This window comes from Salvelinus namaycush, chromosome 7, assembly GCF_016432855.1.
Source record: "Salvelinus namaycush isolate Seneca chromosome 7, SaNama_1.0, whole genome shotgun sequence".
NCBI lineage: Eukaryota > Metazoa > Chordata > Actinopteri > Salmoniformes > Salmonidae > Salvelinus > Salvelinus namaycush.
This window is the reverse complement of record NC_052313.1, coordinates 3,348,033-3,367,689: the sequence shown is the minus strand read 5'-3', so window position 1 is coordinate 3,367,689 and position 19,657 is coordinate 3,348,033. Positions and strand designations below refer to the sequence as shown.

Genomic DNA, 19,657 nt, shown 5'->3' with positions numbered 1-19,657 from the left:
CCATCTGTAGATCATCAGTTGGGACTATCCAGACCATCTGTAGATCATCAGGTGGGACTATCCAGACCATCTGTAGATCATCAGTTGGGACTATCCAGACCATCTGTAGATCATCAGATGGGACTATCCAGACCATCTGTAGATCATCAGATGGGACTATCCAGACCATCTGTAGATCATCAGGTGGGACTATCCAGACCATCTGTAGATCATCAGGTGGGACTATCCAGACCATATGTAGATCATCAGATGGGACTATCCAGACCATCTGTAGAGCATCAGTTGGGACTATCCAGACCATCTGTAGATCATCAGTTGGGACTATCCAGACCATCTATAGATCATCAGGTGGGACTATCCAGACCATCTATAGATCATCAGTTGGGACTATCCAGATAAAGTTGGACCAATAGTTCCATTGTGATTTCCTGCCACATATACAGTATGAGTATGATTTGACACTTTTTATTAGTTCCATGCAAAATAAAACCATTCAGTTACAGCAGGTTTCAAACGGGTTAAAAGATACACACTAATTCCAATAATTTTTTACTCATATGCAATCACACACTATTTCAAATTATTTGAATCTTATGCAATAACCCACTATTTCAAATGATGTAGATCTTTTGTAATCATTATTACAATCATACAGTAGGTATGAAGTCAGAGAGACAAATATGGCATTTGCCGAGAGACAGAGAGAGACAGAGACAGAGACAGAGAGAGAGACAGAGAGACAGAGAGACAGAGAGACAGAGAGACAGAGAGACAGAGAGACAGAGAGACACAATAGAATGGCTTAATTACATTCTGAAAAATAAATGGGGAAATCACCAATTTATATGCATCGGCACTAGTATCCCTACTGATAGCTCATTCATGCTAATCATACTATCCTACAAGACATTTTAAATCAGTTAAATGATTGTGTATATACAGATGACATTCTACTGTATTTTAAATGTGCTATAATAATATGTCTTAATAGCGGTAATATCTTAGTTGTCGTATGGTTGTTGGTCACCAGTTAAGGTGAAGGACTCAAACGCTCTTGCGCTTGATGGCCTTCATCAGCGGGATCCACTTAGAGCACTTGGCTCGACCCCAGTTTGACCTCTGCCTGTAACCTTTGACCTCTGTGGGCCCGTCATGTTCGTCTGCCTCCGAGGTGATCTCCATCTTCTGGATCATCAGCTTCATCAGGTCGTGCTGCTTCTCCAGCACACTGGATATCTCTTTCAGTCTGTATAGGAACATAGAAATATAAATACTGGATATCTCCTTCAGTCTGTATAGGAACATAGAAATATAAATACTGGATATCTCCTTCAGTCTGTATAGGAACATAGAAACATACACACAGGATATCTCCTTCAGTCATTAACATAGAAATATATATACAGGATATCTCCTTCAGTCTGTAAGACAAGACCACTAGAGGCTGCTCACACACCATACAAGCCCTAGCCCTCCTTAACACACCATACAACAACCCTTTCTGATCGTACGTGTCACCTTTGCTTCTGTTTGCGTAGTTCAGCTTCGACAGAGGTTGAATTTGACGAGTTGGTCAATAGATGAGTACGCACTTCGTTGGCTTCTCCTTGACTCCAGAACTGCAGTATATAGAGACCATTTGACCAAACAACAGGTTACCAAGTGAATACTGCACAGCTCTTTAATTATTTACATAAAGATAGAGAATCTCTAAGTAGATCATAGATGTTGAATATACAGTCAAAAGTTTGGACACACCTACTCATTGAATGGTTTTTTCTTTATTTTTACTATTTTCAACATTGTAGAATAATAGTGAAGACATCAAAACGATGGCATTACACAAATGGAATCATGTAGTAACCAAAAAAAGTGTTAAACAAATCAAAATATATATTTGAGATTCTTCAAAGTAGACTTCCTTTGCCTTGATGCCAGCTTGCACACTCTTTGTATTCTCACAACCAGCTTTATGAGAAATGCTTTTCCAACAGTGTTGGTATTCAGGCCAAAGAGTTCAATTTTGGTTTCATCAGACCAGAGAATCTTGTTTCTCGTATTCAGAGAGTCTTTAGGTGCCCTTTTACAAACTCCAAGCGGGCTATCATGTGCCTTTTACTGAGGAGTGGCTTCAGTCTGGCCACTCGACCATAAAGGCCTGATGGGTGGAGGGCTGCAGAGATGGTTGTCCTCCTGGAAGGTTCTCCCATACACACAGAGGAACTCTAGAGCTCTGTCAGTGACCATCTAGTTTTTGGTCACCTCCCTTACCAAGGCCCTTCTCCCTTACCAAGGCCCCTCTCTAGATTGCTCAGTTTGGCTGACGGCCAGCTGTCAGTGTGTCTTGGTGGTTCCAAACTTCTTCCTTTTAAGAATGATGGAGGCCACTGTGTTCTTGCGCATCGTCAACGCTGCAGACATTTTTGAGTACCCTTCCCCAGATCTGTGCATCAACACATGTCTGTTTTTTTATTTGTAAAACATTTGCAAAAAAGTATAAAAAACAGTTTTTCGCTTTGCCATTGTGGGGTATTGTGTTTAGATTGCTGTGGATTGACATCAAAAGACCCCTACATACAGCTAGCCTGTAACTCTACTGTAAGTGCCTCTGCTATTCATTTTTTTGTTGTTTTATTCTATTTTTTTGCCTCCGCTTTTGAACGCTTTCGACGTTTTGTACACTCAGTGTTATAATCTACAGTGATCATCCTCCGTCCTCTATGTCGTTACTTATTGAAGACCTCAACAGAGAAGACAATCTATCTCGATCTACACCAGTCACCAATAACTCTGGTGTTGTTTTTCCCTCCAGTGAATGTGACTCTTGAGCACTAGGGTTACGTTTCAAACGGTGTCTCTGAACAGGAGAACTGATCTAAGAGAGCATTAAGTAGATTTGAAATGCTACAATGAGATGCTTTAGGAATCCAGGCCCGGGCACCGTACCTACCTTGGAGCACTTGCGGTTGGGGTAGATGGTACAATGAGATGCTTTAGGAATCCAGGCCCGGGCACCATACCTACCTTGGAGCACTTGCGGTTGGGGTAGATGGTACAATGAGATGCTTTAGGAATCCAGGCCCGGGCACCATACCTACCTTGGAGCACTTGCGGTTGGGGTAGATGGTACAATGAGATGCTTTAGGAATCCAGGCCCGGGCACCATACCTACCTTGGAGCACTTGCGGTTGGGGTAGATGGTACAATGAGATGCTTTAGGAATCCAGGCCCGGGCACCATACCTACCTTGGAGCACTTGCGGTTGGGGTAGATGGTACAATGAGATGCTTTAGGAATCCAGGCCCGGGCACCATACCTACCTTGGAGCACTTGCGGTTGGGGTAGATGGTACAATGAGATGCTTTAGGAATCCAGGCCCGGGCACCATACCTACCTTGGAGCACTTGCGGTTGGGGTAGATGGTGACGGACGATTGGTCCACTCTCTTCAACAACCAGTATGGCATCTTCTCCTCCAGATTGGTGTGAAGTTCAATCTGACACAGAAATACATCAATGCCTTCCGTCAACAATATCCGCAAGGAATTTTGTCATGTTGAGTATTTGGAGAAAGGTTAATAAGCTATATTATGGTATACTAGTACAATATGACGAAGAAGTGATGTTGACCCAATCAAAAACCAAACTTTACAATGACACTAAAACAAGTACCCATTAGATATTCAAAATGTGTAAAATTTCTCAAAACACCCTAAAATCAGCATAACACAAATCTTATCAAGTGGACTGGTTGTTATCCAGCTACACACCTGCATGGCTATTCTCTTCAGAGCGGCACTTCTCTGTACCTCAGCGATGTCACCGACAGCCAATCCAATCTGTAGTACACACAAAGGGACACCAATAGGAACCATCAATATTTTGGTGGGTTGGCAGCTATCCCATTGACAATTAGCATTGACCTCCCGTAGTCTCTTTTCCCTGCGAAAAGTTGGGGCTGTCTTTCAATAGTCTGAAGCGGTTTCCTCTCCGTGTCTCCTCCCATTCATCAATAAAGAGACGAGGAAAGATCTAAGGAAAGGAGACCAGAGAGGGAGCCACTTTAGACTGTTGGTCTTAGATCAATGGTGTCGAACTCATTAATCTGACAAAATGAAGACAAAATTCAATGCAGAGATATCATTATTCAGCCTGGTCTCATTGACTAGACATAACATATTTAACGTATGGGGGATACCTAGTCAGTTGTACAACTGAATGCATTCAACTGAAATGTGTCTTCCACATTTAACCACACCCCTCTGACCACACTATGCTGGCCTTTTAGGCAGAGTTGCAAAGAAAAAGCCACATCTCAGACTGGCCAATAAAAATACATTATTAAGATGGGCAAAACAACACAGACACTGGACAGAGGAACTCTGCCTAGAAGGCCAGCATCCCGGAGTCGCCTGTTGACGTTGAGGCTGGTGTTTTGCAGGTACTATTTAATGAAGCTGCCAGTTGAGGACTAGTGAGGCATCTGTTTCTCAAACTAGACACTCTAATCTACTTGTCCTCTTGCTCAGTTGTGCACCGGGGATGTGCACTGGAGCACCACAAATGCTGATGCTCCAGATACTCAACAAGTCTAAAGAAGGCCAGTTTTATTTCTTCTTTAATCAGGACAACAGTTTTCAGCTGTGCTAACATCATTGCAAAATGTTTTTCTAATGATCAATTAGGCTTTTAAAATGATAAACTTGGATTAACTAACACAACGTGCCATTGGAACACAGGAGGGATGGTTGCTGATAATGGGCCTCCGTACGCCTATGTAGATATTCCATAAAAAATCTGCCGTTTCCAGCTACAATAGTCATTTACAACATTAACAATGAATACACTGTATTTCTGATCAGTTTGACGTTATTTTAATGGACAAAAAAATGTGCTTTTCTTTTAAAAACGAAGACATTTCTAAGTGACCCCAAACGTTTAAACGGTAGTGTACCTTTGGCAGTAATTACAGCTGTCTTTCGGTGTAAGTCTCTAAGAGCTTTCCACACCTGGATTGTGCAACATTTGCCCATTATTTTTTATTTTATTATTCAAGCTCTGTCAAATTGATTGATCATTGTTAGACAACCATTTTCTGGTCTTTTTTAAAGATTTCAATTAGATATTAGAAGTATAAATTATATTATTATATTATTATTATTATTATATTCTATTAGAAGTCAAAACTGTAAGGAACATCAACTGTATTCTTGGTAAGAAACTCCAGTATAGATTTGGCCTTGAGTTTTAGGTTTTAGGCTATTTTGACCAATATAAACATCATTGATGATATACGAGTGATAATCAATGGTCACATTTAATTTGCTCTGTTAAACCTCCCGTTTGGAATGACTCTGATAGTCAACAGTGAGTCTATTTAGTTTTTAAAATGGAGATCTCTCAACAACCATTCTAACGATAGCACATTGGTAGTAGTCAGTGACAAATACCATGGATATGCAGGGATGGACTTGGACACCATGGATGGGACTGTCACGTTCCTGACCTTATTTCCTTTGTTTAGTCTTGTTTAGTTGGTCAGGACGTGAGCTGGGTGGGCATTCTATGTTATGTTTTTCTATGTTGGGTTCATTCAACTAGCCTGATATGGTTCTCAATCAGGGGCAGGTGTTTTACGTTTCCTCTGATTGAGAACCATATTAAGGTAGGCTGTTCTCACTGTTTGTTTGTGGGTGATTGTTCCTGTGTCAGTGTTTGTACCACACGGGACTGTTTCGTTTCGTTTCATTCGTTTGTTCGTTCGTGTGTTCCTTCCTGTTCGTGCGTTCATGTGTTTTGTTCTCAAATTCAGGTCTGTTCACGTCGTTTGTTATTTTGTAGTTTGTTCAAGTGTTTTTCGTCTTTGTTTAAATAAACGAGATTATGTCTTCACAATACGCTGCGTTTTGGTCCGATCCTTGCTCCTCCTCAGACGAGGAGGAAAACGACCGTTACAGGGACACCAAAGGATAGCTGTAGATCAGCGATGGGCAACTTTTGAACGCCCGCAGATCAATTTCCAAAGTTTTAAAAAATTACTCAAGTCAGGGTTTCAACTTAACTGTTGCTAGGTAGAATAGTAGAATAACACAAGGTGAAATTTCAACATGTGGTTGTTCATCAGCTGTTTTTCCCTTATGTCAGTCACTGACAGTCTCTCAACTAGACCATTTGTTTTTATTTTGGTACATTTGTAGATTGGTAAATCGGCCAGATATATAAACTTGGTGGAATTACCGACTAGGGAGCCCCCGTTGATTTTGTGAGTCACTTTCAGATATCATACTAAAAACAGAAAACATTTCTCTCTTCCTTAATGGCAACATGTGTAGAATTGCAGGACATTTTTGGTAAAACTCCACATTGGCAAAGGAGTAAAATTGCTTCTCTCTGCCCCATGGCAAAATGTGTAGATTTGCAGGAAATTAACTCTAAAAAGGTGGATGGGACATTAATACTTTTTTATTTAACTAGGCAGGTCGGTTAAGAACAAATTCTTCTTTACAATGACGGCCTACACCGCCCAAACCCGGACGACGCTGGGCCAATTGTGCGCCGCCCTATGGGACTCCCAATCACGGCCGGTTGTGATACAACCTGGATTTGAATCAGGGTGTCTGTAGTGACGCCTTAGACCGCTGCACCACTGGGGAGCCCCAGATACTGGGTCATCATGGAGGGGCTTACCATCATGTTCATCAGCAGGATCGGCATGAAGATGATAAATATCACCAACATGTAGAAAGTGATGAAGGGAAATGGAAATTTGTTGTGTAGGTATATGTCCAGAAAATTGCTTTGGTAATTCAGTTCCCCGACCATCATCACAAAGATCTGGATCACTGACAGATCCAGTCGCTTAAACTCTTCCTAAAAAGACAAACGAGAGAAGAAAAAAAACAGTTTGGCATGACAGAACACGACAGAGCGCAGACAGAACACGACAGAGGGCAGACAGAACACGGCAGAGGGAAGACAGAACACGGCAGAGGGCAGACAGAACACGGCAGAGGGAAGACAGAACACGACAGAGGGCAGACAGAACACGGCAGAGGGCAGACAGAACACGGCAGAGGGCAGACAGAACACGACAGAGGGCAGACAGAACACGACAGAGGGCAGACAGAACACGACAGAGGGCAGACAGAACACGACAGAGGGCAGACAGAACACGACAGAGGGCAGACACGACAGAGGGCAGACACGACAGAGGGCAGACACGACAGAGGGCAGACACGACAGAGGGCAGACACGACAGAGGGCAGACACGGCAGAGGGCAGACACGGCAGAGGGCAGACACGGCAGAGGGCAGACAGAACACGGCAGAGGGCAGACAGAACACGGCAGAGGGCAGACAGAACACGGCAGAGGGCAGACAGAACACGGCAGAGGGCAGACAGAACACGACAGAGGGCAGACAGAACACGACAGAGGGCAGACAGAACACGACAGAGGGCAGACAGAACACGACAGAGGGCAGACAGAACACGGCAGAGGGAAGACAGAACACGGCAGAGGGCAGACAGAACACGGCAGAGGGAAGACAGAACACGACAGAGGGCAGACAGAACACGGCAGAGGGCAGACAGAACACGGCAGAGGGCAGACAGAACACGACAGAGGGCAGACAGAACACGACAGAGGGCAGACAGAACACGACAGAGGGCAGACAGAACACGACAGAGGGCAGACAGAACACGACAGAGGGCAGACACGACAGAGGGCAGACACGACAGAGGGCAGACACGACAGAGGGCAGACACGACAGAGGGCAGACACGACAGAGGGCAGACACGGCAGAGGGCAGACACGGCAGAGGGCAGACACGGCAGAGGGCAGACAGAACACGGCAGAGGGCAGACAGAACACGGCAGAGGGCAGACAGAACACGGCAGAGGGCAGACAGAACACGGCAGAGGGCAGACAGAACACGGCAGAGGGCAGACAGAACACGGCAGAGGGCAGACAGAACACGACAGAGGGCAGACAGAACACGACAGAGGGCAGACAGAACACGACAGAGGGCAGACAGAACACGACAGAGGGCAGCCAGAACACGACAGAGGGCAGACACGACAGAGGGCAGACACGACAGAGGGCAGACACGACAGAGGGCAGACACGACAGAGGGCAGACACGACAGAGGGCAGACACGACAGAGGGCAGACAGAACACGACAGAGGGCAGACAGAACACGACAGAGGGCAGACAGAACACGACAGAGGGCAGACACGACAGAGGGCAGACACGACAGAGGGCAGACACGACAGAGGGCAGACACGGCAGAGGGCAGACACGGCAGAGGGCAGACACGGCAGAGGGCAGACAGAACACGGCAGAGGGCAGACAGAACACGGCAGAGGGCAGACAGAACACGGCAGAGGGCAGACAGAACACGGCAGAGGGCAGACAGAACACGACAGAGGGAAGACAGAACACGACAGAGGGCAGACAGAACACGACAGAGGGCAGACAGAACACGACAGAGGGCAGACACGACAGAGGGCAGACACGACAGAGGGCAGACACGACAGAGGGCAGACACGACAGAGGGCAGACACGACAGAGGGCAGACACGACAGAGGGCAGACACGACAGAGGGCAGACACGACAGAGGGCAGACAGAACACGACAGAGGGCAGACACGACAGAGGGCAGACACGACAGAGGGCAGACACGACAGAGGGCAGACACGACAGAGGGCAGACACGACAGAGGGCAGACACGACAGAGGGCAGACACGACAGAGGGCAGACACGACAGAGGGCAGACACGGCAGAGGGCAGACACGACAGAGGGCAGACACGGCAGAGGGCAGACAGAACACGGCAGAGGGCAGACAGAACACGGCAGAGGGCAGACAGAACACGGCAGAGGGCAGACAGAACACGACAGAGGGCAGACAGAACACGACAGAGGGCAGACAGAACACGACAGAGGGCAGACAGAACACGACAGAGGGCAGACAGAACACGACAGAGGGCAGACAGAACACGACAGAGGGCAGACAGAACACGACAGAGGGCAGCCAGAACACGACAGAGGGAAGACAGAACACGACAGAGGGAAGACAGAACACGACAGAGGGCAGACACGACAGAGGGCAGACACGACAGAGGGCAGACACGACAGAGGGCAGACACGACAGAGGGCAGACACGACAGAGGGCAGACACGACAGAGGGCAGACACGACAGAGGGCAGACACGACAGAGGGCAGACAGAACACGACAGAGGGCAGACAGAACACGACAGAGGGAAGACAGAACACGAAAGAGGGCAGACAGAACACGACAGAGGGCAGACAGAACACGACAGAGGGCAGACAGAACACGACAGAGGGAAGACAGAACACGACAGAGGGCAGACACGACAGAGGGCAGACACGACAGAGGGCAGACACGACAGAGGGCAGACACGACAGAGGGCAGACACGACAGAGGGCAGACACGACAGAGGGCAGACACGACAGAGGGCAGACAGAACACGACAGAGGGCAGACAGAACACGACAGAGGGAAGACAGAACACGACAGAGGGCAGACAGAACACGACAGAGGGAAGACAGAACACGACAGAGGGCAGACAGAACACGACAGAGGGCAGACAGAACACGACAGAGGGAAGACAGAACACGACAGAGGGAAGACAGAACACGACAGAGGGAAGACAGAACACGACAGAGGGCAGACAGAACACGGCAGAGGGCAGACAGAACACGGCAGAGGGCAGACACGACAGAGGGCAGACACGACAGAGGGCAGACAGAACACGACAGAGGGAAGACAGAACACGGCAGAGGGAAGACAGAACACGGCAGAGGGAAGACAGAGCACGACAGAGGGAAGACAGAACACGACAGAGGGCAGACAGAACACGACAGAGGGCAGACAGAACACGACAGAGGGCAGACAGAACACGACAGAGGGCAGACAGAACACGACAGAGGGCAGACAGAACACGACAGAGGGCAGACAGAACACGACAGAGGGCAGACAGAACACGACAGAGGGCAGACAGAACACGACAGAGGGCAGACAGAACACGACAGAGGGCAGACAGAACACGACAGAGGGCAGACAGAACACGACAGAGGGAAGACAGAACACGACAGAATGAAGACAGAACACGACAGAGGGCAGACAGAACACGACAGAGGGAAAGCTTGGACGGAGAGATTGAAAAACATCTTCTATCTCAAGGCTATCAGACTGCTAAAGAGCCATCATTGACTCAGAGAGGCTGCTGCCTACATTGAGACCCAATCACTGGCCACTTTAATAAATAGATCACTAGTCACTTTAAAACAAAGCCACTTTAAATAGTGCCACTTTATTAATAATGTTTACATATCTTACATTACTCATATCATATGTATATACTGTATTTTATACCATCTGTTGCACCTTGCCTATGTATTCATGTATATATATATATATACATATTCTCATTCACCCTTTTACATTTGTGTGTATTAGGTCATTTTTGGGGAATTGTTAGATTACCTGTTAGATATTACTGCACTGTCGGAACTAGAAGCACAAGCATTTCACTACACTCACATTAACATCTGCTAACCATGTGTACGTCACCAATAACATTTGTTTTGATTTGACTTTAAAACAGATTTTAGTTCCATCTCCTTTCCATCTCATATATCTTCATTGATTTGAGGAAATTACAAATGACCTTAATGTAGGACTTATACAAAACAATGTGTTGTTTAAAGTGGGAGCATTGTTTCTAGTGTCTCTTGTCACCTGGTTGAGCATGAGGGCATAGAAGACCAAGGCGAAAGCCAGCATCAGAAAGAAGAATAGCAGTAGGATTTTAAACAACGTCCTTGCAATCTCCCGAAACATCACCACGTAGATCCCAAAGTGCTCAAACCTGGAAAGAGAAAACACAGTGCCCATGAGTACCAACACGGATCCATGAGTACCAACACGGACTCATGAGTACCAACGCGGACCCATGATTACCAACGCGGACCCATGAGTACCAACGCGGACCCATGAGTACCAACGCGGATCCATAAGTACCAACGCGGACCCATGAGTACCAACGCGGACCCATGAGTACCAACATGGACCCATGAGTACCAACGCGGATCCATGAGTACCAACGCGGACCCATGAGTACCAACACGGACCCATGATTACCAACGCGGACCCATGAGTACCAACATGGACTCATGAGTACCAACGCGGACCCATGAGTACCAACACGGAACCATGAGTACCAACACGGAACCATGAGTACCAACACGGACCCATGAGTACCAACGTGGACTCATGAGTACCAACGCAGACCCATGATTACCAACGCGGACCCATGAGTACCAACATGGACTCATGAGTACCAACGCGGATCCATGAGTACCAACACGGACTCATGAGTACCAACGCGGATCCATGAGTACCAACGTGGACCCATGAGTACCAACGCGGACCCATGAGTACCAACGCGGACCCATGAGTACCAACGCGGACCCATGAGTACCAACGCGGATCCATGAGTACCAACGCGGATCCATGAGTACCAACGCGGATCCATGAGTACCAACGCGGATCCATGAGTACCAACGCGGATCCATGAGTACCAACGCGGACCCATGAGTACCAACACGGACTCATGAGTACCAACGCGGACCCATGAGTACCAACGCGGACCCATGAGTACCAACGCGGACCCATGAGTACCAACGCGGATCCATGAGTACCAACGCGGATCCATAAGTACCAACGCGGACCCATGAGTACCAACGCGGACCCATGAGTACCAACGCGGACCCATGAGTACCAACACGGATCCATGAGTACCAACATGGACTCATGAGTACCAACGCAGACCCATGAGTACCAACGCGGACCCATGAGTACCAACGCGGACCCATGAGTACCAAAGCGGATCCATGAGTACCAACACGGATCCATAAGTACCAACGCGGACCCATGAGTACCAACGCGGATCCATGAGTACCAACGCGGACCCATGATTACCAACACGGACCCATGAGTACCAACACGGACCCATATGTACCAACGCGGACCCATGAGTACCAACGCGGACCCATGAGTACCAACGCGGACCCATGAGTACCAACGCGGACCCATGAGTACCAACGCGGATCCATGATTACCAACGCGGACCCATGATTACCAACGCGGACCCATGATTACCAACGCGGATCCATGAGTACCAACGCGGATCCATGATTACCAACGCGGATCCATGAGTACCAACGCGGATCCATAAGTACCAACGCGGACTCATGAGTACCAACGCGGATCCATAAGTACCAACATGGACTCATGAGTACCAACGCGGATCCATAAGTACCAACATGGACCCATGATTACCAACGCGGATCCATGAGTACCAACGCGGATCCATGAGTACCAACGCGGATCCATAAGTACCAACATGGACTCATGAGTACCAACGCGGATCCATAAGTACCAACATGGACTCATGAGTACCAACGCAGACCCATGAGTACCAACGCGGATCCATAAGTACCAACGCGGACCCATGAGTACCAACACGGATCCATAAGTACCAACGCGGACTCATGAGTACCAACGCGGACCCATGATTACCAACGCGGATCCATAAGTACCAACGCGGACTCATGAGTACCAACGCGGACCCATGAGTACCAACGCAGACTCATGAGTACCAACGCGGACCCATGAGTACCAACGCGGACCCATGAGTACCAACGCGGATCCATAAGTACCAACGCGGATCCATGAGTACCAACGCGGACCCATGAGTACCAACGCGGATCCATAAGTACCAACGCGGACCCATGAGTACCAACGCGGACCCATGAGTACCAACGCGGACCCATGAGTACCAACGCGGACCCATGAGTACCAACGCGGACCCATGAGTACCAACGCGGATCCATGAGTACCAACACGGACCCATGAGTACCAACGCGGACCCATGAGTACCAACGCGGACCCATGAGTACCAACGCGGACCCATGAGTACCAACGCGGACCCATGAGTACCAACGCGGACCCATGAGTACCAACGTGGACCCATGAGTACCAAAACGGACCCATGAGTACCAACGTGGACTCATGAGTACCAACGTGGACCCATGAGTACCAACGTGGACCCATGAGTACCAACACATACCCATGAGTACCAATACGGACCCATGAGTACCAATACGGACCCATGAGTACCAACACGGAACCATGAGTACCAACACGGAACCATGAGTACCAACACGGACCCATGAGTACCAACGTGGACTCATGAGTACCAACACGGACCCATATGTACCAACGTGGACCCATGAGTACCAACGTGGACCCATGAGTACCAACGTGGACCCATGAGTACCAAAACGGACCCATGAGTACCAACACGGACCCATGAGTACCAACGCGGACCCATGAGTACAAACGCGGACCCATGAGTACAAACGTGGACCCATGAGTACAAACGTGGACCCATGAGTACCAACGTGGACCCATGAGTACCAACGTGGACCCATGAGTACCAACGTGGAGTACCAACGTGGACTCAGTATTGTTCAGTACAGTAGGGTAGAGTTCAGTACACTAGGGTACTTTACTTTTCAGTACAGTAGGGTACTTTACTGAACTCTACTGTGCTCTGCTGTGCTGCACTATGATGTCTAAACTTGTGAAACATTGACGTCTTTGATTGGTTTATATTTGGTCTGTTCCGGACAAACCAAATGTGGTGTTATTTGGTATATCTACCTCGGTGTACCTATCCGGGATAAATCACTGTGAAGAGCATGACATTTCTAATGATTTATTTCTGTATAGTACTGATAAGAGACCCATGATGTACCTCCGTTGCTGTAATTCCCATATCGGGTGTAAATCCACTTCACTTACTTTAGATCAATAAACAAAATAGATTTTTTACAAAGTAAAGGTGTAATGTCAATGCTGTAGGTAGTTGTTGTGCATAGTATGGTTTGGTAAACATTGGAACCAATTGTTTTTGTTTTTGTTGAGTCTCAAAGTATTTCCCTTACCATGGAATGTCAACCAAACACGAACAATCATCAGAAAATTAACAATCTCTAAATAACAGTAAACACGTTTTCTCATCTCTCTAGACAGAGACGAATGGGCTACATTGTTTGGACAGTTGGTAATTACCTTTGGAGATAGAGGAGGAAGTTAACCCATGACATGATTATGGCCAGCGCCCCAGCCTGCCAGTGCCAGGACCCCTCAGCGTTGAAGAACAGGGCGATAACGAAGATAAGAGAGAAGATGATTGAGTACCAGTCCTGAATGTTAGAGATGTCCTTCAGGTAACTCAAACGCTATTGAGGGAAAACAAGAGAATGTTATTTACATTAGGCCGGAATTTAGAACTTAGAGCCTCAGCAACCAGAGGATGTTTTTTACATTAGGCCGGAACTAGAACTTAGAGCCTCAGCAACCAGAGAATGTTATTTACATTAGGCCGGAACTAGAACTCAGAGCCTCAGCAACCAGGGAATGTTATTTACATTAGGCCGGAACTAGAACTTAGAGCCTCAGCAACCAGAGAATGTTATTTACATTAGGCCGGAACTAGAACTTAGAGCCTCAGCAACCAATTGACTTCAATGCGTGAGTTACAACACTTTCTTTGAGTGTTTCTCAAAATAGGATATTGCCTTTAAATTCAAATGATGTAACTTACTGAACACACCTTCCACTGCTTCTGCTTTTCTACTATATGACAAAAATGTAAATGTGGCCAAGTAGATCCAGGTGCAGAACGATATTCCAACATTTCAAACAGATTTCTGTAAAAATGCCCTATTACAGAATGCTTTTGACACCACCAAGGTTGGGTGTGTCATGATTCATCATGATGAGTGATGGTCTGCATGTCCTCCACCCGCTCATACTGTGTGAAGGTTTCACCACGCTACACATACAGTACCAGTCAAAAGTTTGGACACACCTACTCATTCGAGTTTTTCCTTATTTTTACTATTTTCTACATTATAGAATAATAGCGAAGACATCAAAACTATGAAATAAGATATGGAATAATGCAGTAACAAAAAAATGGTGAAACAAATCCAAATATATTTATATTTTAGATTCTTCAAAGTAGCTACCCTTTGCCTTGATGACAGCATTCTCTCAACCGGCTTCACCTGGAATGCTTTTCCAACAGTTTTGAAGGAGTTCCCACATATGCTGAGCGCTTGTTGTCTGCTTTTCCTTCTCTCTGCGGTCCAACTCATCCCAAATCATCTCAATTGGGTTGAGGTTGGGTGATTGTGGAGGCCAGGTCATCTGTTGCAACACTCCATCACTCTCCTTCTTGGTTAAATAGCCCTTACACAGCCTGGAGGTGTAACGGCGCTCGTTTGTAGAAGGAAGAGTGGACCAAGGTGCAGCGTGGTAGGTGTACATCGTCTTTTTATTGATGACACCAAAACAAAATAACAAAGACAAAAAAACTAAAGCGAACAGTTCTGTCAGGCACAGACACTAAACAGAAAACAAGATCCCACAAAACCCAAAAGGGAAATGATAACTTATATATTATCCCCAATCAGAGACAACGATAGACAGCTGCCTCTGATTGGGAACCATACTCGGCCAAACACAAAGAAATAGAAAGCAGACTTTCCCACCCGAGTCACACCCTGACCTAAACAAACATAGAGAATAATAAGGATCTCTAAGGTCAGGGCGTGACAGGAGGTGTGTTGGGTCATTGTCCTGTTGAAAAACGAATTATAGTTCCACTAAGCGCAAAACAGATGGGATGGCGTATCGCTGCAGAATGCTGTGGTAGCCATACTAGTTAAGTGTGCCTTGAATTCTAAATAAATCACAGACTGTGTCATCAGCAAAGCACTCCCACACCATCACACCTCCTCCTCCATGCTTCACAGTGGGAACACCACATGCAGAGATCATCCGTTCACCTACTCTGTGTCTCACAAAGACACGGCTGTTGGAACCAAAAATCTCACATTTGGACTCATCAGACCAAAGGACAGATTTCCACCGGTCTAATGTTCATTGCTTGTGTTTCTTGGCCCAAGCAAGTCTCTTCTTATTATTGGTATCCTTTAGTAGTGGTTTCTTTGCAGCAATTTGACCATGAAGGCCTGATTCACGCAGTCTCTGAACAGTTGATGTTGACATGTGTCTGTTACTTGAACTCTGTGAAACATTTATTTGGGTTGCTATTTCTGAGGCTGGTAACTCTAATGAACTTATCCTCTGCAGCAGAGGTAACTCTGGGTCTTCCTTTCCATTCTGAGGCTGGTAACTCTAATGAACTTATCCTCTGCAGCAGAGGTAACTCTGGGTCTTCCTTTTCCAGTGTTCTTGAAATTTTCCAGATTGACTAACCTTCATGTCTTAAAGTAATGATGGTCTGTTGTTTATCTTTGCTTATTTGAGCTGTTCTTGCCATAATATGGACTTGGTCTTTTTTCCAAATAGGGCTATCTTCTGTATACCACCCCCATCTTGGTCACAACACCAGAAGAGGACTGGCCACGCCACGGAGACTGGTTCCTCTCTAGGTTTCTTCATCTTGTCAGATGTGTTAATACCTTGGGAGTATCCTAAAGCAACGATTCTCAGCTGGTGAGGCACGACCCAAATTTGGGTCAAGGAAGGTTTTGAATGGGTCTGGTGTGTCTGAGTTAAAGAAAAATATTAATTTTTATGATTTCATGAAAAAACTACTCTAAATACTTAAACTAGGTAGAAAGTGTGTAGAATTTATAATTTTATCTCTTCAATCACAGTATTTTAAATATAGAGCTTTTAGCAGTTCTATTTCGGTTGATTTTGTGTCTCAAGCCAGTGAGTTTAATAACATTATTCATCAAGAATTTGGGAAACATTTAATAATTGACAATGAAAGAGGTGGGAATGCTGTTCCCTTGTCATATAAATGCAACATTTACTATCAATATAGCATTAAAAATAGTTTTTTGCGATGCGAATATTGGGTTTCGAATGAGACAACCTGTTTTAATTTGGGTCCCAAGGCAAAACCAGTTGTGAACCACTGTCATAAAGCCAGTCTGTCTCCATGTGTCCTAAAGCCAGTCTGTCTCCATGTGTCCTAAAGCCAGTCTGTCTCCATGTGTCCTAAAGCCAGTCTGTCTCCATGTGTCCTAAAGCCAGTCTGTCTCCATGTGTCCTAAAGCCAAGCTGTCTCCATGTGTCCTAAAGCCAAGCTGTCTCCATGTGTCCTAAAGCCAGTCTGTCTCCATGTGTCCTAAAGCCAGTCTGTCTCCATGTGTCCTAAAGCCAGTCTGTCTCCATGTGTCCTAAAGCCAGGCTGTCTCCATGTGTCCTAAAGCCAGTCTGTCTCCATGTGTCCTAAAGCCAGTCTGTCTCCATGTGTCCTAAAGCCAGTCTGTCTCCATGTGTCCTTAAGCCAGTCTGTGTCCATGTGTCCTAAAGCCAGTCTGTGTCCATGTGTCCTAAAGCCAGGCTGTGTCCATGTGTCCTAAAGCCAGGCTGTGTCCATGTGTCCTAAAGCCAGGCTGTGTCCATGTGTCCTAAAGCCAGGCTGTGTCCATGTGTCCTAAAGCCAGTCTGTCTCCATGTGTCCTAAAGCCAGGCTGTCTCCATGTATCCTAAAGCCAGGCTGTCTCCATGTATCCTAAAGCCAGGCTGTCTCCATGTGTCCTAAAGCCAGGCTGTCTCCATGTGTCCTAAAGCCAGGCTCTCTCCATGTGTCCTAAAGCCAGGCTGTGTCAATGTATCCTAAAGCCAGGCTGTCTCCATGTATCCTAAAGCCAGGCTGTGTCAATGTATCCTAAAGCCAGGCTGTCTCCATGTATCCTAAAGCCAGGATGTCTCCATGTATCCTAAAGCCAGGCTCTCTCCATGTGTCCTAAAGCCAGGCTCTGTCAATGTATCCTAAAGCCAGGCTGTCTCCATGTATCCTAAAGCCAGGCTCTCTCCATGTGTCCTAAAGCCAGGCTGTCTCCATGTATCCTAAAGCCAGGCTGTGTCAATGTATCCTAAAGCCAGGCTCTCTCCATGTGTCCTAAAGCCAGGCTGTCTCCATATATCCTAAAGCCAGGCTTTGTCAATGTATCCTAAAGCCAGGCTCTCTCCATGTGTCCTAAAGCCAGGCTGTCTCCATGTATCCTAAAGCCAGGCTGTGTCAATGTATCCTAAAGCCAGGCTGTCTCCATGTGTCCTAAAGCCAGGCTGTCTCCGTGTATCCTAAAGCCAGGCTGTGTCAATGTATCCTAAAGCCAGGCTCTCTCCATGTATCCTAAAGCCAGGCTCTCTCCATGTGTCCTAAAGCCAGGCTGTCTCCATGTGTCCTAAAGCCAGGCTGTCTCCATGTGTCCTAAAGCCAGGCTGTCTCCATGTGTCCTAAAGCCAGGCTGTCTCCATGTATCCTAAAGCCAGGCTGTGTCAATGTATCCTAAAGCCAGGCTCTCTCCATGTATCCTAAAGCCAGGCTCTCTCCATGTGTCCTAAAGCCAGGCTGTCTCCATGTATCCTAAAGCCAGGCTCTCTCCATGTGTCCTAAAGCCAGGCTGTCTCCATGTATCCTAAAGCCAGGCTGTCTCCATGTATCCTAAAGCCAGGCTGTCTCCATGTATCCTAAAGCCAGGCTCTCTCCATGTGTCCTAAAGCCAGGCTGTCTCCATGTGTCCTAAAGCCAGGCTGTGTCAATGTATCCTAAAGCCAGGCTCTCTCCATGTATCCTAAAGCCAGGCTGTGTCAATGTATCCTAAAGCCAGGCTGTGTCAATGTATCCTAAAGCCAGGCTCTCTCCATGTATCCTAAAGCCAGGCTGTCTCCATGTGTCCTAAAGCCAGGCTCTCTCCATGTGTCCTAAAGCCAGGCTGTCTCCATTTGTCCTAAAGCCAGGCTGTCTCCATGTATCCTAAAGCCAGGCTCTCTCCATGTATCCTAAAGCCAGGATGTCTCCATGTATCCTAAAGCTAGGCTCTCTCCATGTGTCCTAAAGCCAGGCTGTGTCAATGTATCCTAAAGCCAGGCTCTCTCCATGTATCCTAAAGGCAGGCTGTGTCCATGTGTCCTAAAGCCAGGCTGTCTCCATGTGTCCTAAAGCCAGGCTGTCTCCATGTGTCCTAAAGCCAGGCTCTCTCCATGTATCCTAAAGCCAGGCTGTGTCCATGTGTCCTAAAGCCAGGCTGTCTCCATGTGTCCTAAAGCCAGGCTGTCTCCATGTATCCTAAAGCCAGGCTGTCTCCACGTATCCTAAAGCCAGGCTGTCTCCATGTATCCTAAAGCCAGGCTGTCTCCATACTGTATGTCCCATATCATGTAATACATGTATCCACAAAACACCTCTGCACTCTTAGTTTCCCAGGAGGAGTGGAATAAGTCGGCACCAGATAATTTCAGTACAACTCGACTTTAGAACCCTCTCAAGGTATGAATACTTCCGACAAAGATTGTTTTTAGTTTGAAATGTCCTCTTAAGTTTAAAACTTCAGTACACTGATTCTAGATCAGTATCTGGAGCAACATTGTCCTAATCTGGTATAGTAATGCACATGTAAGGTTATGACTTTTTGGAAGGTAAACTGATCCTAGATCAGTGCTTAGAGCAACATTGTCCTACTCCGGTATATTAATTTGCATGTTAAATTAGGATTTTGGGAAAGTAAGCTGATTCTAG

The 19,657-nt window shown here is 46.7% G+C and overlaps 1 protein-coding gene across 1 annotated transcript in view; it reads right to left on the bottom strand.

The window, feature by feature from the left end:
• Positions 1-449: 449 nt before the first annotated feature.
• The window catches only part of trpa1b (transient receptor potential cation channel, subfamily A, member 1b), a 111,407-nt gene continuing 92,199 nt past the window's right edge, over positions 450-19,657 (bottom strand). The window contains exons 22-28 of the mRNA XM_038996867.1: positions 14,158-14,327; positions 10,759-10,888; positions 6,687-6,869; positions 3,770-3,838; positions 3,395-3,496; positions 1,519-1,619; positions 450-1,246 (exon numbers count right to left, since the gene is read on the bottom strand). Coding sequence (XP_038852795.1) covers positions 1,045-1,246; positions 1,519-1,619; positions 3,395-3,496; positions 3,770-3,838; positions 6,687-6,869; positions 10,759-10,888; positions 14,158-14,327 — 957 coding nt within the window. The 3' untranslated portion in view covers positions 450-1,044. The remainder of the gene's footprint in view (positions 1,247-1,518; positions 1,620-3,394; positions 3,497-3,769; positions 3,839-6,686; positions 6,870-10,758; positions 10,889-14,157; positions 14,328-19,657) is intronic.